Below are 21,974 nucleotides of genomic sequence, written 5' to 3'. Positions count from 1 at the left end.
GTAATTACAGAGATGCACCATGTAGGATGGTGCTCTACAAAGGGTGAAATGTTGCTTCTGCATTCAGGTCCATCTCTGCAGTCCTGGATGGGCAGGTATCAGGCCAGACCAGATATCTTCAACATAATTTTTTTTCTAAAGACAGTTTAGCCACAGCCTCCTGCCACATGTAGCCTGGAATGTAATGGTATATTCAGCCCCATCGGAAAGGCAAGACGCTCGGCAATGTCGCTGGGGTCACTGAGGTCTACAGAGCAAGGGACTGCGTGAAAATGGCTTGTTGGCTTATCTAGAACTAAGCTGTCTAGTCCTATGACTTTAAAACTTCACTTTGGAAACTTCAGTTTCCAAAATTCCGGCTTAAATTGTAACTTGGCTCTTTAAATGGCCCTTGGCAATTTACATGTAGCTGAAGAGGTTAAATGACTTGGTATTTGACTTCACCTGCTGCAGCTAGAATCCAAGGAGCAATTACGCTCTTGTTTTTTTCCATCAGCCCTTGACATTCAGTAGTGCAGCGTTACTGTAATCTCCTGCTTCTGTATCCTTGGAGTCAACTTCAAAATGTTTCATAAAATTACATATTCTGCTTTGGATAACAGAAGACGTCAGCTTAATATCCAGAGATTTGAAGAGCTTTTATGGACTGTGCATCCTGAGGACATCTCTTTGTGTTGGTTGCTTTCTATGTTAGTTCAAGATTTACTTTCCATATCTGTAATTTCCTTTATACTCATTGTATACACCCCTTTTGGAGGAGCACAGAGCCAGCAAATCAGTCCAGACCCACTCATTCTGCTGTTGAGAACCCAGTGACTCTTGACATGAGTCGCATCCAGAAACACAACTCTTGTGAAAGGTAATGCAGAAAGTGAGGGACTGACCGGACATCCTAGGGACCAGACTTGAGGCAGGGCATGTTTTCTGCTCTGTTTTTGACTGATTTGGTTCTTCTGTCCTGACAAGGAAGATAAAAGCCGAGTGGGAGAGTGATAGCTGAAAGCAATAGTGAAGACAAAGCCTCATATTTATCTCCTTAGACTGTGAAGCAAAGCCTGTAAGCTAGGGACATGGTCCAGGTTTCTGCTGTGGTCAGTGGGATAGGATGAGATGACCCAAAGGGTGAACCACATGACAGCTGAATCACTTATGGGGATTTCCATTGCCTGCTCCTGTGACTAAGCAGAAAGCCCTAATTAGGGAACTAACTCAGTTTTAGATATTTATTTCTAATCAGCTTAATGGCATGCTGGATGTGCTCATAGAACAAATATTAAAAATACATTGTAGGTGGGCTAATAAAGTATCATCTTCACTGTTTCCTTGACATGTTATGGTAATAACAGTCAGCAGAGATCTGCAAACAAGAGATGCTTGCTTTGAGCTGGTGGACTCACTGTCCTAGAATGGTCTGGCAAAGTGGGTCAGCAAATCAGAGATTACCTTAGCTAATGCCTTCTGTACTCATTATTCTAATGAAATGTGCAATGTACCGGGCTGCTGTCAGCTGGTTTCATTATTGTTGTGGAAGTATCTACAAGCCCCCGTCGCAAGCACAGCATGTTACCTTGTGTTACACTTTTCATGCATTGGTCTTAATTACTTTTTATATTAAGTCTGTTTGTGATCCCTATGCCTGCTCTGAAGTCCATCCATGGTGGCCAAGCTTGCAGGAGACACAGCCAAGAGCACACCCTTAATTTTCTGATTTGAGTGTTCTGGCAGAGATGATATATTACCATGGGCTTGATGGTTTGACTTCTTCTTCTAGTTGCGACACCAGCAGTGGAGTTTGGTGATGGAAAGTGTTGTCCCATCAGACCGAGGAAACTACACCTGTGTTGTGGAGAACAAATATGGCAACATTAGGCACACATACCAACTGGATGTATTAGGTGAGATTTCACTATTTTCCCTTAACAGTTGAATTGTGATCATGTTTAACAGGCACATGACGGGATATGGAAGGAGGAGTTTGCTTTCTTTGTAATCAGTGGAATTGTCCATTCCTTATGATAGCCCCAAAGGGAGTAGAGGGGAGTCCTCACTGGAGAAAGATGGGCAAATTTAGATTTCCTTGTTTTCCTTGCAGAACGGTCACCCCACCGACCAATCCTGCAAGCGGGGCTTCCCGCTAACCAGACTGTGGTGGTCGGCAGCAACGTGGAGTTTCACTGCAAGGTCTACAGTGATGCCCAGCCTCACATCCAGTGGCTGAAACACGTGGAAGTCAACGGCAGCAAGTACGGGCCTGATGGGACGCCCTATGTCACGGTGCTGAAGGTTGGTACGCGCTTCTTCCTCTCGCACCCCGGGGCCGTCCTTTCTCTGCCTTGATCTTGGTCCTGAAGAGATGGCATCTGCCTTGGGCAGATATTTCTTAGAAAAGCATTGTGCCTCTGGTTAGGCTGTACTCATGGCAGAGAGATCAGCTGTCTGTCATTGGAGGCCATCAACTTTATTTACATGTCTATAAATGAACCTTGAACTAGATTTACAATGGTAACCAGAAACTTCTGACAGAATATGCTCAGTGCCACAGTCATAGAACGGCAATTACTACTTAAAAAAGATTTTTGAGAACTCCAAGTTTCATTTTACTTAACAGTTTCAAGTTTATAAGGAAAAAATTTCGAAGAACAAGCCAAGGAGAATTGTTGGGAATGCTTTCTCGTAAGCCTGTACAGTGGGCTACAATGATTTTGGACGGGTACAGCAAAAATGTCCTAAAGTCAATGTTCCAAACCCTTTCGCTTGCCAGAGATAACACAACTACTGTAGTGGCGCAGATGAGCAAAGCAGTTTTAGGAGCTGAGGCCACTCTGAGAAATGTAGTATAACAACAGGGCAACTGTCAGATTGCATTTGACCTAAAGTGTAAAAATAACTTTTTTTTTTTACAGCATCAAGAGAGGTATTTTCAAGGCTTGTTAACATAAAAGGCTCCCAACTAAAACACATTTTTTCTTTCCCAAGTAAACATTTTGCAGCACACATGTACCAAATAACACTGCACTATCAGCATTCGAGAGATGGAATAGTCTTGTTGCTGCAGCCTCTAACATTTTTGAGCATTGCTACTATCCATGCTCAGGAAGGCCTTTTTTTAACTAAGCAAAAACTCACATAACAAAGTCAGTGTGTTTAGGTGCTTTGCTAAAAGGCTTTCCTGAAAGGCAGCTCCCAGACTGTAGTCAGAGGGAGCTGACTGCCCTTGTTTCTTTTCCTGAACAAATGCAGATATAAAAGTAGGCAATACAGAGTGAGAAAGTATATTGGACACTTGAAGTCATCCCTTTTTGAGTAACCCTGTATTTGTATGTATTAAAATATATAGTACCCATTTTTCTTCTGCAGTTTTATCTGAAAACAGAATTGGTCACATTTCAAGCTGAATCTGTCCTCTGCGTGGACATTCTCCATGTCAGTCTTGCTCCACACACCCTTTTTCTCCTTGTACAAAATTAAAAAAAAAAAACTTATCAGACAGTATCTACAAAACTGTAAATCAGCCAGATATATGATAATAAAAGCCAGAGATCCTGGAAATAATTACACAGATTGAAATAACAGATTGGTTGGAAGAAATGGCTGGAGACAGTTCCTCAGGATTGGCAGCCCACACTTCTTGCAAGTCGATAAAACTTTCTAGGTTCTGTCTCTGCCTGAAAATGTGTTTGAATTAGGCATATTTGAATTTCCCCCTGGTTTCACAGCACAGGACCAAGCTCTGAATAGCTGGCTGTGTCACATGCCATCTCGTATAGTCCCCGAACTCTGTGTGTGGTCCTCATGGGATAAAGTGCTACCTTTGGGAAGTGTTCAGAGCCACTGCGAACAGCAGATTGTGTCACAAGCACAAGCTCCCATTTTGCTGTGGCAAAGAACGTATAAATAGCCCATACAAACAGTGTTTTAAAATTAAGCTTGAGCAACACTGGGGTGGCTAGGTAATTAGAATTGCCAAATGCCTTCTCTTCTGCGGACAGCAAAGGCGCTGCATTCCTCAAAGGGGAGCGCGGGCAGGCGCTTGAAAGCACAAGTTTTGTTTGGTTTGATTTTTGCTGAATAGGACCAGCACACATCTATTTACTACTTCTGGTTAATCAGGAATGCTTTGAATTGTATTAATGCCGGCATCAGCTCTGGGACACGGAGCATTTCCATTTTGGGATGCATCTTTTGTGCGCCAGTACTGGGCCTCCGTTGAGCTGCATCAGGCAGGGCCTGTTTTTTTTTCCTCCATGCTTTTCAGCTTGTTGTTGTTGTTGTTGGGGTGTGTGTGCTCATTTTTTAATCAAGATGAGATAAAATCATCTCTCCCGTATATCACAGACGGTTCCTAAGCTTTTTAGGGTCTTTCTCCCTCTTGTTCTGTGAGATGCTGCTGTTTTGACGCAGCTGGAGCAGGGTCCTGTCCGCAGGCTCTTCCCTGGCCTGCTTCTTTTCCAAGGCCAGCGTGCATTTTTGGTGTGGAAACCTGCACGGTGTCTTTGCAGACAGCAGCAGCAGGCCGCCTCCGGGCTCAGTTTCTAGTGCCCTATAGATTGGACCGAGTTTGATTTTAACAGGCTCTGAATCATGTTGGCAGGATCAGGGCCCACAACTGGAAGCACTAAGTTTGGATGGGAGAGACTGACAACAAAACGGGGAAAGGCAAGCATTTTATATGCTTTTTCCAGAATCAAACTGATATTTTTCTAGAGTTTCCCTAAGCTACCTGAGGCCACCCGAAACAGTTGTGCGTTTTCGACCGAAAGAAAGACAACTGTTTAGGAACAAGTTAATGTGCTGTTGTGGCAGCTTGGAAGAGGAGAAATAAAAGCCTGCTTTGCAGACTGAAGTTTGCTTGATTTACATGCACCGCTTTATTTAGTAAAGAAGAGGCTCCTATAAGCAGTGGAAAAAATTACAGCTAGTTTCTGAAAGGCAAAGTCAGCAGCGAGTTTCAGACCGCCGCTGCTTATATTTTGTTTCCAAATGCTATTTTGGAATCTGATAATTGAAACAGTATTTGCTGAGCTGGGTTGCAAACACAGATCTTTGCTTAAGCCCTCTCTGGTGCTCCTGTCTGCTGAGTTATTAAGAAACGATTGCGTCTGCGACTGCTGTCAGATGGATGAGTGGGAAATTGTTATGTTTTATGAAAAAAGAAATTTCGTGTGCATCTCAAGCACGAGGGACACCCGGAAAGGGAAGGGAATTGAGTTACATGTGGTTGGGGGCCAAATGCAACTTCTTTTCTTCACCCAGGTCTTCGGTGGGTCTCTCACCGCAGGGTGAACAGGGGTTGTTTCCACAGTCAAAGAGAAAAGTCATGGATAGTCAATCCTAGCTGATATAGGTTGGATGGAGGTATTGTTTGGTTTACTGAAGTTCAGGTTTCTGTCTATTCCTGCAGTCTTGGATCAGTAAAAACGCTGAAGCCGATGCTAACCTAAATCTGTTCAATGTGACAGAACAAGATGAAGGAGAATATCTGTGTAGAGCCAACAATTTCGTAGGCATAGCCGAAAAACCATTTTGGCTCCACATTCGCAAACCAAAACCAGGTAAACCACAGACTCTGTCCCAAGGCCCTGGCAACTGCAAGAATGAGCTATAACATTTTAAGAAGCTAGTGATTAAAATTACTATTCATTTTATATTATACCCTGTCAACTGATGCTGAATGGCTTTATCTTATTTTCTTGCTATTTTTTTTACAAGAATGTAATGCTTACACAGCAATTGCCACAGAAAAATTCCCACAATAAAATGACTGTCAAATTTTGCTATCAACCCCTCATGCTTTTATTCCTTTCTCTTCCTTACAATTGAGTGCTGATAACAGAATTGCATGCTAATGACCTATGACGCTCAAAGCTCTGGAAAACTAAGCCATTTAAAGAGTTTTGCCCGTAAAACTGATCAAATGAGTACACATGCTCTGCTCCTTTTGAGTAGCACTTGGGAAATACGTATCGACATTGACTCATGCAAGCAAACGGGCAGCGCGGCTCAGTGATGCTGCAGGAAAGCTCCTCGTGAGGCACCTTCCTGCAACCAGCCAACACTGCAGCTCCAAGACCTGGACAGTGAATATGTGAAACGGGCTTCAAAATGCCCGTTCTGAAAATAATTCCAAAAAGTCTTTCGATACATGATGAACTGATAAAATATCAGATGTTCATCTGATCAGCACTTGAGTCTTTCCCCACTAATCTCCCCTCCTTTCTTGTTTCTTTCTGTCTTTCTTTTTTTCCTTACACGCCTCTTCCCCCTGTACTCACCCTACTAACCCCCAGTCAGTCATATTGTGGGGGCAATTTTTCGTTTGGACGCTTTTGCTTGCATGCTTCTTTAGTGGGACAGAGTAAGAACCTGGTGAAGGGAACTTTTTTTTTTTTTTTTTTTTTTTTTTTGCTTTTGACTACAGGTTGCAAAGGGGAATGAATAAATAAATGTGGAAGATGGGCCATTGGAAAAAAAAAATCTTAATCTGCTTTTGAAATTTGCCTGTGGTGTCCTCACACTTGCTGGGAATGTGGCTCATTCTCTGTTTTCCCTCTTTCTATATGTGTGTATTTTTTTTCCCCCCTAGACGGCAGGTGTTAACACAACGGATAAGGAGCTAGAGATTCTGTACTTGCGAAATGTTACTTTTGAGGATGCTGGGGAATATACTTGTCTCGCAGGGAATTCTATTGGGTTCTCACATCACTCTGCTTGGCTGACGGTTCTACCAGGTATTTCCTTCTGCGCTGTCCTATCCTTTCCTCTCAAGGATGCCCTGATGTTTAACTTAGAAATGCCAAGTTTCTGCCAAAGCTCCCTTGCTTAGAAGAGGGTGCATGTGCCGCTGCACAGCTGGTGTAGGAGGGAGAGCCACAGGTAGCCCTGTTGCATATTAATAGCTGGCATATTCATTTTGCATTTCATCTCAGGGCTTAAATGCGTTTTCTAGATTGCAGTAATGATACAAAATGCCCTGGAACATTTCGGTTCAGATAGCAGGGAGGTATTCACAGCATTTGCTTTAAGGAGTCTGTATTTAGGTGCCAAAATTAAGAACTTTTTCGTCTTATGTCGCCTCTGTAATCAACAGGAGAAGGAAACTCTCCCATCAGATGAGCCAGGGCACCTAAATTGGACCCTGCCTGTGCATTATCTTGTGGAGGAACCTTTCTGTGTAACCTCCTGTCCTGCCTAAAATTAGATTCATGAGTGCTGGGTGTGATACCCCCTTCCCTGCCTGCAGCATTATTTCCGCTTCATGGATGACCAGGCCCAGATAAATATCTTAAACAGAAGGTCGATAAGAGGCATCTGCGGGCCGAACCCCGGAGTCCTGGCTCCCGGAGGCGTTGAATGCTGCTTGCTCCAGCTGAAATCAATGAAAGCTGCAGCAGGCTTAAAAGCCGAAGGCAGAGTGACCTCAATTTTGTGTGCTTTTCATGTGCAAAGCCCTGGTCGACAATGAAGCCAGCACAGAATATGCAACAGCGGGATCTGCCCTCCAGGAGAAGGGGAAGAGGCTTTGGTGTCCCATCACCTGCACAATTGGCTATTGGAGAAGGGAAACACCATCCTGTAAGGCATCTCAGGCAATATTCATGCTGAAGCTGATGGGTGATATGCCTGCAGAGCCTGCAGGAAAAGACCTGGAGTATTCTCAGGAGCTCCCTATAAAAGCAGCAGGCACATGAAATCCCAATGTCTTACTTGGACTCCCTGGCTATAGACCACATTTGGATCTATCTTGCAAACACATCCATTTCCAGGTGTGTTTTGTAACTGGAAACTTTGGCATTTCTAATCTTGACTTCAACTCTGTCGGTGGTTCGGTCATACTCACTTTTACTGGGGCTCAAGAGGGTTTCCTCCATACCTGCCCCTGCTGCAGGTGGGATCTGCTGGTCTTACCTCTCTTTATTTGCCAGCTCTAAAGCAGCTTGGTGTCTGATTCTGTTTCTGCTTCTGCCATCCCCTGGATGAGAAATCAACCCCTTTGGTTAGAGTGCTAATGTTTCTGTTATTTTAAGGATTTTCCAATATTGTATCATTCGACCATTACAAAATGTTTTCAGAATGTATGAACTCACACGTCCTATTTAAGCAAAGAACAAAAGAAAAAAAAAAAGCCTGAAATGGAACTTTATAGTGAAATGAAGGGCAGCTGTCAACGCAGCAACGCCGCCAGTAAGACTTCATTATAAAGCGTTCCACTGCCAGATGTTCCTCAGGTGCCAACCCGGCCTTGGGGAACAGAAAACCAGCCCCACTGTGTCCCCTTTCTGCGGTAGAAGTGCCTGTCCTGAGAGGACCAAGGGGAGATGCACAGCTGAGGTTCGTGCATGCCGAAAAGGCTCTGCTAGCTGGTAGCCATCAGCTGTAGTGCTGATGGGGTCGTGCCATCTTCTCCCAGCTCAGCAATCCTCCTGGGCCAGCCCTTCTGGCTCTTTCCCAAAGAATTGAATTATTCTGAAATAATTATGTAGATTTCTCTCGGGAGACTTTTTCCCTGGTTTGATGCCTTTCCCCTGGATGCCCTTTGAGCCCCTTGCTCCTTCAAGGCAGGCACTCATCTGGTGGAAATCTTTGCTCGAGTCCCATGTCCACACGGCATCTCTTGTCAGTGTGGCCTGGTAGGCAAAGTAGAGCGAAACCCCATCCTGCAGTCTTCGCACATCCAAGACATCCAGGATTTTTTAGTGTGGATGTGTGGAGAAGCAAGATCTGGTTTGGAGGGACTGCACAGACGTGTGAAGATTCTGTCTAGAGCAGTGGTTTTCAACCAGTGGTCTGAAGGCCTGGAGAAGCCCAAGGATTGCGTAAAAGGGCAGTAAAATTACCCCCCAAAAACACAAGCCACGCCAACATCAGCAAGCTCAGTTTGCTACCACAAAACCCACTGCACTAGAAATCACTAAAGGTGGAAAACCACTGGCCTAGGAGAGTCACTTTGCTGTAGTTAGTCCAAGAAGGGGCTTAGATGAGCAAGTCCTCCCCAGACTGTGGGTGTTGCATGTGTGGAGCGGAGCGAGGGCAGCCGCCCGCCTTCTCCTGACTCCCGTCTCTTGTCGCCTTGCAGCAGAGGAGCTCATGGAAATGGATGACTCGGGCTCGGTGTACGCCGGCATTCTCAGTTACGGCACTGGCTTTGTTCTCTTCATCCTGGTGCTGCTCATTGTGATTATCTGCAGGATGAAAATGCCAAACAAAAAAGCCATGAACACACCCACTGTACAGAAAGTCTCCAAATTTCCACTCAAGAGACAGGTAACAGAAAGTAGATACAAGATTCCTATTTCTTGCTTAGGTCACTTGTTTTTTGTTTGTTTTGGGTTTTTTTGAGGGTTTTTGTTTGTTTATTTTTCCTTTCATGGAGCTTTTATTTCCAGGCAAGAAACTCTGCCAAAAAGACGTTGCTGGAGAGGGGCATAACTGGGCTGCAATTTAGCAGCAGAACCCTATCTTATTCATTTGCTTCTGTTACGACCGCATTGTAGTTGGTGACACCTCCTGCTTTCAGTGAGGTGCTGGCAGACTCATAGCAGTGCTCCTGGAGGCAGGAGAGGGTCCCCTTTCTCCACGCAAGGCGGAAGTGCTCTGCCGCTCATAGTTGCAGAAGGACACGAGCAAAAGCACTCCAGAAAACCAGGGATTGAGGTTATATGGGTTTCATGGCTCGGGCTGCAAGCCCACCAATCCTGGTGGGCATTTACTGTGCCAGCGCACGCAGAGCAGAGGGTTATATGTGGCTGCTGGGAGTTCCCCCACTCGTGTATGCTGCTTTAGATGTGACCATGACCATGTATGCTGAGCTCCTGCATTCCTGCAAGGATGGGGGGAAGTGAGGGAAGAGGGTGGCATTTCTAACTTAGAATTATGGAATGGCATCAGTGCATAGAGCTAGTTCAAAATCCCAGAGGGATGTCTCAGGCATGAGCCTTCTCCACTTACGCGCAGAGTGCAGTTGGCAATAACACTTCATTTGCTCTACCCAAGCAGGTGTCACTGGAGTCCAACTCTTCCATGAACTCCAATACGCCCCTGGTCAGGATCACGCGCCTCTCCTCCAGCGAAGGGCCAATGCTGGCTAACGTCTCGGAGCTGGAGTTGCCTCCTGATCCCAAGTGGGAGCTGGCACGATCTCGGTAGGTCAAACCCATGGGCTGGGTCCCCCTTCTCCCCAGGAGCCTCACCTTGCTGGTGCCCACTAACCCATGTTTGTTCCTCTCTTCAGCCTGACCTTGGGGAAGCCACTTGGAGAAGGGTGTTTTGGCCAGGTGGTGATGGCAGAAGCGATTGGGATTGATAAGGACAAGCCAAACAAGGCCATCACGGTGGCTGTCAAGATGTTAAAAGGTATGAGGATTCCTTGGAAGGCAGGATGACATATTGCAGTGGAGTTTCCTCTCCTTTTCCCACTTTTTCTCAAAGCAGTTTTACATGTTTTATACAAACAGATCCAGTAGGAGAAACCAAGAACAACCTTTCTCCCACTCCACCCAGGCCTGAGGGTGAGGTCTCTCCCCTTAGAGAGGATGTAAAGATGTAAATCCTGGCAGGGAAAGAAAATGGGAAAATACCCAAGTTTCTGCTAAGGGGCACTGAGGAGAAGGGGAATCACCTTCACTTCTAATGAGCTCTACAAATGAGTCCCAGATCCCCAAACTGCGTTTTAATAGGTATCAAAATGAAACAGAAGATGAAAGGTTTCACTTAGTTGCATATTAACTTTTCTCTGCATTTATTCAGATTTTCTTTTTGGTCGAAGATTTCCTTTTTGACCAAGATATTCTTATTTTTTGGTAGTTTCTTTTCTTTTATTTTGACTCTTCTCCCCAAAGTGGAAGAAAAGGAAAAATGAAGTTTTTAAAGCACTCACTTCCAATCGAAATCCCATTTAGCTACACCACAATTGTATAAATTCCTTCACAAAACACACATTTTCTCTCTGACATTTTCTTCCTCCTCCTCTCTTGCTTTTTCCAGATGATGCTACTGACAAGGACCTGTCTGATCTGGTCTCTGAGATGGAAATGATGAAAATGATTGGGAAACACAAAAACATCATTAACCTCCTCGGTGCCTGCACGCAGGACGGTACGTCTCGATGCCCGGCAGGCACTTGCGGGGCAGTGGAAACCTTGCGGTGCCACCAGGCTCCATCCCACCAGTCACCACCACGTGCACATCTTTGTTCTCCCGCAGCAGGTCCCCCTGGGAATAGGGGCTGGTGGCTGGAGCCACTTAATCTCATCTGTGCTGAGGGTCTTTTCCTGCTTGCTCCAAATTTATCATGAATGAGCCACCTATCTGTGCCTCATGGATGGCCAAATAGTTGACCACATGACTTTTGAGGGCATGGAGATGCGAGGTCCTAGCTCACCCGGCCCATACGTGGTGCTTGCTTTTGCTGTGCCAGCTGCTGACCGTGCCGTTGCTTGCAGGACCCCTCTACGTGTTGGTGGAGTACGCGTCGAAAGGGAACTTGCGGGAATACCTCAGGGCACGTCGCCCACCCGGCATGGACTATTCTTTCGATACCTGCAAGCTGCCAGAAGAGCAGCTAACATTTAAGGACCTGGTTTCCTGTGCCTACCAGGTGGCCCGTGGCATGGAGTACTTGGCATCTCAGAAAGTGAGTTGAGAAACCCAAATCAATGAAAGTGTTGGTTAAACCCATGTTTTCACATATTTGCAATACAGCATGTGTGCAGGCAAAACACTGCAGACTTTGCCTTCAGAGGGCTTTTTTTCAGCATGAAGTGCCTTGTTTTTTGCAAAAGATTTAAGTCCTAGAAAGTGTGTGGAGGCTGCATTCCTGAGCTGTGCAGCTCCAGAGCCCTGGCTGTCACCCACAGGCCCACTAGCATCTCCAAGAGGCACAGCTGTATAAACATAAGCAACCCCAACCTCAGCACCCGTCCTCAGCAATGGAACTGCTACCACTCGTAGGAGTAATTGACTTTCTCCTGGGCAATCCTTATCCTTGATGGGCAGTGGTCATGCTGAGCATTGCACAGGTTGTAAGTTTCTCGTCTCCCTGGTGTCAGCACAAGAGGAGGTCACCTTGGCAGGGATTACTTTAGATTAAAGAGCTGCGTGCAGCCTTGTTCCCCCCAGCTGCCTTCTGAGACTGCTGAAAACACAGAGCACTCAATAGGAATGGGGATCCTGCATGTAGCACACGTGCCTGTGGCTGTGGCAAGCGTGTGTAGGCTGGGTTGGAGCGGAGCTGCTGGTGGATTTGGCTCGCTGCGTGGCCAGGCCCGGGGTGCTCACCGGGGAGTACGTTGTTGGCACCGAGCTGGCTGCTGCGTTGGCGCATGTCCTGCCTCCGGGGTTGCGTCTCATCTACCCTGACGTCAGCAAGCGGAGAATCTGGCCTGTGGGCTTACTGGGCCATGTGCCAGCTGCTGTGACATCTTCTTGGGGCAGGGAAATATAAGGCAAAAGCAAGTTCGGCTTCAGGTTTAAGCTGTATTGGCCTGTAACTCTAGGTCAGAGCTGTTGGTTCATGATGGCTTTAAAATCCCTACCAGCACAGAGCAATTAATTTAGCTCTTTTCTCAGATAACAAGCTCAGTGAAGATATACTGAGGATGCCTTAATTTGAGTATTTTTTTTCCAAACATCAACCTGCACTCTCCTTCTTGGAGGAAGTGGGATAGCGAGGCAGCTTCATGTCACAGTAGATGCCCTGCAGAAGAGGAGGGTTTGATTCCCATCCGCGCAGCTCCTTTGGCGAGAGGAGCTGTGTGGCCATGGCACCACTGATTAGGTGTTGCTAAGAGGTGCTTCCCGTTGAGCATGCATGATGCGGCAGTGACACGGAAAGTGAGGAATTAAGCAGTGCCCACAGCTTTATGAGCTTGGGAGTCAATGAAACAGCAGCTCATAAACCCCTCGTTACTGGTGTTTCCGGGCATAAGCAGCTAACAAGCCCAAATCTATTTACTTGCTCACCTTTCGCAGTGCATTCATCGCGACTTGGCAGCCAGGAACGTGCTAGTCACTGAAGACAATGTGATGAAAATAGCTGATTTTGGCCTCGCTAGAGATGTTCACAACATCGACTATTACAAGAAAACCACCAATGTAAGTACTGAGCTACCAAGCATGTGTAGTTTTCCTTCTGGCAGGGAAATAGACCATCACTACAGCAAATGGCCCTAATTCCACATTTCCTGTTTTAGTGGGCCTTGGGAGGAAGAAATCTGCGGGTGCCCTGACCTGTAGACAGGCTGGCCCCAGGAGCTTGCCCACCATCCATTTTCTCACTGACAGATACTGCTGGTGCTAGCAGTTGTTTGAAAGGAGTCGTTTTTGCCAAAGATGCTCTTGACTAAGAGAAACTTTTTTTATTTCAAAGGGCGAAGCGGCAACAGAACAAAGCTGTAACTGTAATGTAGCATGAAGGCACTGACGGGAGAGGTTCAGGGTATTGCAGAACCCAAGAGCCTTGCAACTGCAAGGAGTTTCAATACACAGCTGGTCCTAGGAAGCCCACCTTGCCCTTGCCACAGCAACAACCAGGCAAACCCAGCCCAGAATCCTACTGATCCTTTCCAACATCACCCGAGAGAAACCTCCCTTAATTGCCAGTCGTTATCTTTGGAATCATAATTTTGGCTCCAATGGATTTACACCTCGTGGAAAACTCACACTGTAACACCCTTTGTGGAGCCCACATAAGTCCCATCTTTAGCTGTGTCCCCCAGTAAGATAGTGGTTGAGAAGACGATAACGTCTTCCCTAAGCCAAATTATAGGCAAGAAACCTTGCTCAGGCAAGAAAGAATCTGCTCTGACCCCTCCGGGGTCAACCAGAGCATCCTGATTTAAGAGACCTGGCATCAGGTCTCTGGTCTTTGGACTCTGGGGGATCAAGATTAGGTTCATAGAGGATCTGGCCCTTGAATTTACTCTGGGAAGTTTCCCCTCTTGTTCAGCAGAAGCAGCACTTGGACTGCAAACCAGACTGTTGCTTCAAAGCACAGAGATGGAAAATGTTGTCGCATGCACTGCTTCTGAGTAGCTGCATTTATGAGCAGTGGATGCTGTTCCCATGCGAAGATTTAGATGCTCTGATACCATAAACCTGCCTTGGCAGTGACTTAGAGTCCACTACAGAGAGTGTGTTTACTGCTAAAATAGCCAGGGGAGATCCAGGGATCAAATGCTCTAATCTGTTTACAAGTGGCCACTCTTGCTTTGCCCAGTGACCGGGAAGGCAGATGTGATTGTTAATGAAAATGTTTCAAACTGGATTAGAACAGAAGATTCAGATGGTGCCGTTGTGGCTGAGCGAATATGCTGATGGGACGTTGCCTTTGTCCTCCTAATTACAGGGTCGGCTGCCTGTGAAATGGATGGCTCCAGAAGCATTGTTCGACCGGGTCTACACTCACCAGAGCGATGTGTAAGCATTACCCACACTTAAAACAAACAAAAAAATGAAATAAAAGCAAAATAAACACCCTGGGATCCCAAAGGCAAGCGCACTGTGAACACAAGCAAGGCTCGTGCACCGCTGGCGGGATGTGGGGATGCAGAGGGGATGGAGCCACAGCTTTGCACATGTGGTTTTGCTTTACTCTTATCTAGTTGCTTTCATCTGAGGATGTCCAGGAGCTTCTGAGACATTGTAGGAAGGCAGGCAGGTATTCCTCATCCGGTTTATAGATGAGGAGATTCATTCTGCAGTCAAAAAAGTTCATGTTAGAAAAAAAAAAAAAAAAAGATTTGTGCAAAAAGTTACCCTTGACTTCCTTCATGCTGTGACCCAGATGGTTGCAGGTCACTGGAGTAGGTGAGATGAGCCTGAGATATTCTTGCCAGTGTTAGCAGAAGTGATCAGAGAATACTCGGCACAGGCATTTACTGATTAACTGCGCTGCTTCACTTAATTTGCCTTTCTTTTTCTTGTCCATTTTAGTACCTCCTTGCTGTAAGCAAGCAGAGCCTGCAAGAGATAATGAATCTATCAAACTTCTATCTTAAAGATTGCTCTTTGCTTTTCCTGGCTTGAATGGAAAGTACAGCAGCCTAAGAAACAGTTTGACATCATGTTTCCACTTTACTAGGACTGAAGGAGCTCAATATGCACGCTGGCTTTTTTATTTCAATATTTGGTTGATAATGGCATTTTTACACTAATTCAGCAGGCTGCCTGCACACTCCCCAGAGTTCACTGTTTAGAAACAAGCAAATTTATATTTTCTATTTCAGTAAATTTTACTTGTTTTGGCTTTATTGATCTTAAATCAGCGTTCCCATGCTTAGGTAACGTTGCATTGGGCATGATAGATAAATCAAAGCTAGGGAAAGAGAGTGAGTGTGATGAAAGAGAAGCAGAGACAGATAATCCCTGTCTTTAAAAAGAAAACTAAGAAGGCAAAGGATATTCTTGAAAAAGGACTTTTAACCAGAGGACAGCTGCAGGACCGGAGTGTGTAACATTAGTGCTGCGCTGATTTTTGCTGGGGGATTTTTCTCCCAGCTTGGCCAGTGAAATGAGTGTTGTAACAAGCAAGTTTTGGTATCGGCTTGCACAATTAGTGGCCTGTGGTTCCAAGGCAGCGATTCAGTGAAGCTGTGCATGAATAATTTGATTTGTTCCATTCAGTGGAGCTGGTGGAAGACCTAACAAAGAGCTGGGGGTAATAGATGGGCTGTCACCTATCTGATTAAATGCTCATTTCAATTTCAGACTTGGTGCCTGGGATTTCTTTGCTATTGAGTTGGATCAGCAGAGATCTCCAAGTAACTAGTAAAAATGGCCTAGGCAATTAGTCATGCTATTGATGACTTTGTTAGCTATGCATGGCTGCACAGAAAGAAAGCAGGGCGAGGAGGGGGGGGCAGGGAGGCCAGCAGAGAAAACCTCATTGAATTTTAAAGATCTTTCTTTGGTTTCCAGCTGGTCTTTTGGAGTGCTACTATGGGAGATCTTTACCCTGGGAGGGTCTCCATACCCGGGAATTCCTGTCGAGGAACTCTTCAAGCTCTTGAAAGAAGGCCATCGGATGGACAAACCCGCCAACTGCACTCACGACCTGTAAGTAACCCGCGTCCCCACGGCTCTCCTCCCCTCGTCCCGAGCGCCACTCGCCCTCTCCCCGGCCTCCCCGGGGCCTGAGGAAACGTCACAGATGCAGCTCGCCCCCCACCATCTTTCCCCACCCAATGCTCGGTCAATCTGAGGTTCCTCCTGGGAACCTCTGGCCACCGGCTCCACCACTGTCATTGAATCGTTATGGTTGGAAAAGACCTTCAAGATCATCTAGTCCAACAATGGACTCCATTTGCGCGGGGGAGTGGAGAGAGGAGTGAGCCAGGAGCGCGTACGGCCCCGCTGGCAGGAGAACCATACTGAGCTCTTCCTCCTGCTGCTGGCACCGCGCGGCAGGGACGCCCCTCAGGGATGGAAGCGTTGCTCGGAGGCGCCTTTGGTACCCCAGAAAATGTCACAGTTCCAGTTGGCTCCTTCCTTGGTACTTCAGCAACAGTAACTTCCCAAGCTTTAGGGAATGTCTCCGTGCACATATGGGACTTCCCACAGGGATCCAAGCAGGAAAAAGCAGCGGGACAAGCAGGACCTGCCTGGTCCGTCTTGGAAGCAGCACAGCCCATAGCATTTTACTGGGATTAGAGAGATTGCCGGAGTCTCCTGCTTTCAGAAACCACCTAAAGAGATGTCAGGTCCTCCTGCCACCCACCTTGATCCTGGTGGGGTGGTGGGTGTGAAAGGGACTCCAAGAGGTGCCCCATGGCACCCAGGTGATGACCTCTTCCCCTCCCCACAGCTACATGATCATGAGGGAGTGCTGGCATGCAGTGCCGTCGCAGCGGCCCACCTTCAAGCAGCTGGTGGAAGATCTGGACAGGGTCCTCACCGTGACGTCCGCCGATGTAAGTGCGGCTCCGGCGCAGGGCGCGGGGAGGGACGGCTGCTCCTCCAAGGCTCAGCATCGCATCCATCCCTGCGTTAACGTCTCCTGGGTTTCTCCCCTCACAGGAGTACCTGGACCTGTCGATGCCCTTCGAGCAGTATTCGCCGGCTTGCGAGGACACTCACAGTACCTGCTCCTCGGGGGACGACTCCATCTTTGCACATGACCTCCCGCCCGACGAGCCGTGCCTCCCCAAGCACCCGCAGTGCAACGGCGTCGTCAGGACGTGAGGGCCGCCACGCGCACCCACGGACGGACGGACGGACGGACAGCAGACCCGCGGAGGCGTGGGCATGGCGGGGGCCGAGGACAAACCGTCGTGAAGGATCTTTCCATGAAACTGCTTGGTAATTCCAGAAGACTTTTGTTGTTGTTGAGCTGTTCAGGGTAATTTTTTTTTTCCCCATTTGCTGTATAAAAAGTCAAGAAGCACTGTTTGGCCTGAAGGAACTAATCTCTTGCCAAGATTATATATCGTATATAATTTTTTATTATTATTATTTTTTTTTCTAAACAGAATGTTAAATCCGGGGGGGTACTGACCTTCCCAGCTCCGGTATTGTATTCTCGAGTGCCAGAGTAGCCGTTCTGTGCCTGCAATACGAAGAAGAGACACAAAATCTTCCTTTAAAAAAAATGTGTAAAGAATGTAGAAATTCTTTGCTTATGCAATCTGTACATGAACCTTTTTGGTGGAGCTGAAAAGCCACGTTGCCTGCAGGGATTCATATATTTATAAAGAATATCTATATTTTTGTTGTTGTTGTTTTTATAGCTTCGTGATCTACTACCCAGCTACATAGAAGGAATCCTTTTTTTTTTCTTTTTTTCTTTTTTTCTTTTTTTTAAAGAAGAAGAAAAAATAAATAAGACGCAAGTAATAATAATTTCTTTTTTTAAAAAAAAGAAAGACGGTGAAGTCAGCTTCAAGAGCGAACGGCAGCGCCGCGGTGCCGAGCTGCCCGTGCCGGCGGGGTCCGCGCGGCTCCCGAGGGCGGAATGCCGGCGTCCCCGCGGGATACGCCGGGATGAGACGCGGGGGGCCGGCTCCTCTGCCCTCCCGCGCAGGCGACGCGGCTCCGGCTCCGCGCGGCGCCCTGGAGAGAGAAGTTACGGGTACCTGTAGGCAAGAGCCTTTAACTTATATCAAAAAGGTTTATTCCAGAGAATCTGTGTATATATCTATAAATATAGCCTGTATATATATAAATAAATATATTAAAAACATAAAAGAATGTATTATACTAATGCAACGTAAAGCCGTACTGGGAGAGAGTCTCGGAATATGAGCATTGCAATCTAGGATATACTGATTTGGGCGACAGAAGAGATTTTTTTTTGTTCTGTTTTATATCTTCACAGTTTTGTTTTAAAAATTGTGCCTTAACATGTATATTTGTAAAGTTATTTATAGACATTAACATATCTGTTCATTGGTTTAAATAGTGTAGTGTTACTGTAAACTTTAAAATTTCACCGAGCTTAAGGGTTTTTTTTTTAACTTATTAAAAACGGAGAAAAATATATTAATCAAATTTTTCTTTTGTGTTTATGGGAAATATTGAAAGAATGTATAGATGTACAGTCCTTTAACAAATTACATTTAATGTTATAAATATATATATATATGTATTCATTTTAAAAAAATATTAGTTTATCCTGGATTGCAGTGAGTAAAGGTAAGTTTATTTTTCAATACAGCACCAGTGGTTAAAACCAAACAAATAGCAGCAGAGAGATGATTTTTGCATATTTCAGAAAAAAACCAAGGCCAAGATTTCTTCCATCAGTTTAACCACTGTGCATTAAGGGGGCGTGGGTGTTTATTTTTCTATTTTCGAATGAAGGTATTCTTTGTGGTCGACTTAATGACGAGTATGCAGCAACGCTCAGTGTTGACTTTGGATGATGCGTGCTAATTTTTTTTTCCCCCCATTGCCGGTACCGTTGTATTTGGGGTTTGCATGCGCAAAATAGAGGAGTGACGCTCTCTGTAAGGGAGATGCAATGACTGCATATTTCTTTTGCATTTAACATGTTGGAAAAAAAAAAAAGCCTGGGATGCTGGGCTGAAAATGCTGTGCTGTTTTGTTCCTCTATGGTGGATATTTCTGTTTAAAAGCACACGATTGAACAGGGAAATTTTAGTATGGATCAAGCTGACAAGGGGGGAGGTATGGCTGTTTTGGGGGCTTTGTTTGTTTGTTCTGTTGTTTTTTCCTGTCCAGAAGAGTTTATCTACTGCCACAAAGAAGCAAGGATAATTGCATCCTGAATTTTTGCTTTCCATTTTTCTCTGGTGCATATTACATATCAATGTTTCAGAATAACACGATGAAAACATCTCATTTTAAGATTTTTTTTTCTTCTTAGAGCCACAAAATCCTTATCCTAAAATAAATAATTTATAGTTTGAGGTTACTTCAGTGGAAGTTTGAGAAGGTAGATCTCTAGTTTTTTTTTGTTTTGTTTTGGATTAAAAAAAAAGAATTTGGGGGTATTTTCTTACAAATGTCTGCTAATTGTGTACATTCCAGGTACTCGAAGCAGTGAGTTTCTTGTACTGAAAAAAGAAAATGTACAAAACTGTGCATGATTTCAAATGTTACTAGATATTATAAATATATATATAATTTATTGAGTTTTTACAAGATGTATCTGTTGTAGACTTGTTGACTTAACATTTCTTATTCAATGCTTATATAGTTTTATAGCCTGGACTGTTATCTTTAAAAGCTTAAAAAATTTAAAAAGTTCCATTTTGTTACATTTTATACTGTTGATGCTACAATCCACAGGTTTGCATAGCGTGATTTTTCAATGAGCAACTCTGTTTAGTTTATTTTAATACTGTACTTCTGTGCCTGACAGCTGCAGCTGTCACAGGTGTGAGACGAACACTAAATAAAACTATTCTGTTTTTGTTAACATGGCAAACTTACTTTTACCAAAAAATAATAATAATAATAAATAAATAAACAAGTTATTAAATTTGGGGTTTTTTCCCAGTTGTGAGGATCCTTTGCAAACACTAATGTTGCATTTTCCAGGGTTTGTAGCGACCAAACCTTGCAAGAGGGATGTGTTTTACAGTGGTGCTTTGTGTGTCCCAGCTGGGACACACCTTTTACCCCGGGGATGACTTTGCATGAGCAGTGAGATGTTACCACTTTATTATTCAGCATATTAGCAACCAGGGGGTGGGCAGGAGGTGTAATTTTCCCCCTCTCCCGTGCAGGATGGCAGTGACAGCCCTTTTTCTGGCACTCATCGGTCGCCAACACTAATCTTCAATCAGGCCAGGCTTTTTTCTACCCTGTTTTTGGTGGAGCAGAGGACGTTGCCTTCGTGACAGCGATGCCAGGGAGGGAAGGGAGCTGCATCCAGTTGGGTGCAGAGCAGGCCTCCATCCAGGGTGGAAGGATGCGGGACCTGATCCAACCCAGCACCACCAGCGAGGGCAGCCTGGGGGCAAGGAGAGCAACAGCAAAACTTTGGCCATGCCAAAACATCCACAAATGGGCAGAAAAACAGGTCCTTTAAGCAGTTATGGAGGCAGACAGCAAAGCCACGGCAGGACACAGCCGTGGCCTGGGCAGATGCTGACCTGCGCCAGTGAGCCGTGGGATGTTTGCTCTCCCTCTGGGGTGTCATGATGTCACCTTCTTTTACTGGCCTTCAATAGCAGCAGTATTCGCTTGCAGCTGAGGATGCAGGCTGATAATCTATTTTAATCATTAGTCATTATGACTATTTGGCTGCTGAGCTCAACGTGCATTTGCAAGGTGCAAAAAAAACGTTGCTGAGGAGCATTTGTGATGGTGTTCGAGGCAGGCGAGTCGTGGCAGACGCCCCACCACATCCAGCACCGCTCATGCCTTCAGTGTCTGCAGCCTCCAACCTGAACGTTGTGTGCCCTTTCCACATGAAAGGGCATGTTTTTCAGGAGAAATCTCTTTTTCCTGTGTGGGTAACTATGCAAGCAGGGCCTCGCGCTGGCCCCGTGACTTGTTCCGTGGCAACGTTCAAACAAACTCCTAACGAGGTAGCGTTGTATGTGTTCCCGTTGGTCACCGCTCCAGGGTGCATCAGGGAGGGTTTGGCAAAAAGAAAAGTCCCAAGTCCTGCAGGTGTCAGTAAGAGACGGAGCAAAGGAGAGCTGAGAAAGTGAAGTTTTCCTGCTGACGCTCAAAGCTATTGCAGGACTTGTCTTCTGTTGGTGTCCTCCTCTGAGCACTTCGTCGCTCGCCACACAACCCGCTGAAACGGGAGGTAGAGACATGGATTGAGTTGGCACGGAAAAGAATAGGGCAGGTCAATGATGGAAGCACTCAGCAGCACAGCACTACCAGCAGTGGGAGGACACAAGGACTTGCCCAGAGAAGCAGCTAGGAGCTGAAGTGCTTTCTAGACCTACTGGCAAGCGGATTGGATTGGACCTAGGGAAACGGCCCAGAAGAGATCTTATAGAGAGCAGTCTTGGACTGGGCACTCGCTGAGAGACAGTTTCAGGCTAGGGACACCTCGCACTGGCCTGCACCCTCATCTGACCCTCATCTCAGACATTCTCTTCATGGTTTAACTGGCTCCTGTCTCTCTGATTTAGCTCCCCCATTTCATCATCGCAAGGTTGTTTGTTCAAATGCAGCATCTCAGGTGTAGGCAACCCTTGGAGCAGAACGAGCGCTGTGCCCTGCCCCAACATGATGGTTATCTAAGCTCAGGAGAGACGTTGGTGTCCCAGCCATGGCAATGCAACCAGCCCCGAGCCCTGCAGGGATGGCTGCACCCACAAACCCTACCCTGAGTGAGCATCTCGTTGGGCTGGCACCCGTTGGAGACCAAGCCATGGCCACTGCTCCAATCTCAGGTGCTTTTGGGGTGGTAGAAGGATGCAGGAGCAGGGGATGGGAAAAGAAAGCATGAAAGGAGAAAGACCTCTTAACAAATGCATAGGTGGCACTGACCCAAGAATGATTTTGCTGCAGGCCAAAGCACATCTGCTTGCATCACCCACCGAACACTGCTT

At 46.0% G+C, this 21,974-nt stretch overlaps 1 protein-coding gene across 1 annotated transcript in view; it reads left to right on the top strand.

Moving 5' to 3' along the window:
• Positions 1-17,700, top strand: part of FGFR3 (fibroblast growth factor receptor 3) — a 50,762-nt gene extending 33,062 nt beyond the window's left edge. Inside the window, exons 5-17 of the mRNA XM_088530521.1 lie at positions 1,772-1,895; positions 2,093-2,283; positions 6,584-6,728; positions 9,074-9,261; positions 9,991-10,139; positions 10,229-10,350; positions 10,981-11,091; positions 11,439-11,629; positions 12,967-13,089; positions 14,342-14,412; positions 15,913-16,050; positions 16,799-16,904; positions 17,011-17,700. Coding sequence (XP_088386647.1) covers positions 1,772-1,895; positions 2,093-2,283; positions 6,584-6,728; positions 9,074-9,261; positions 9,991-10,139; positions 10,229-10,350; positions 10,981-11,091; positions 11,439-11,629; positions 12,967-13,089; positions 14,342-14,412; positions 15,913-16,050; positions 16,799-16,904; positions 17,011-17,175 — 1,824 coding nt within the window. The 3' untranslated portion in view covers positions 17,176-17,700. The remainder of the gene's footprint in view (positions 1-1,771; positions 1,896-2,092; positions 2,284-6,583; positions 6,729-9,073; positions 9,262-9,990; positions 10,140-10,228; positions 10,351-10,980; positions 11,092-11,438; positions 11,630-12,966; positions 13,090-14,341; positions 14,413-15,912; positions 16,051-16,798; positions 16,905-17,010) is intronic.
• Positions 17,701-21,974: the final 4,274 nt, after the last annotated feature.

The sequence above is a fragment of the Tinamus guttatus genome, unplaced genomic scaffold, assembly GCF_059628265.1.
Source record: "Tinamus guttatus ecotype Peru unplaced genomic scaffold, ASM5962826v1 Tinamus_guttatus_pri_ptg000377l, whole genome shotgun sequence".
Classification (NCBI taxonomy): Eukaryota; Metazoa; Chordata; class Aves; order Tinamiformes; family Tinamidae; genus Tinamus; species Tinamus guttatus.
The sequence above is the reverse complement of the archived record's forward strand: the minus strand, read 5'-3'. Positions and strand labels throughout refer to the sequence as shown.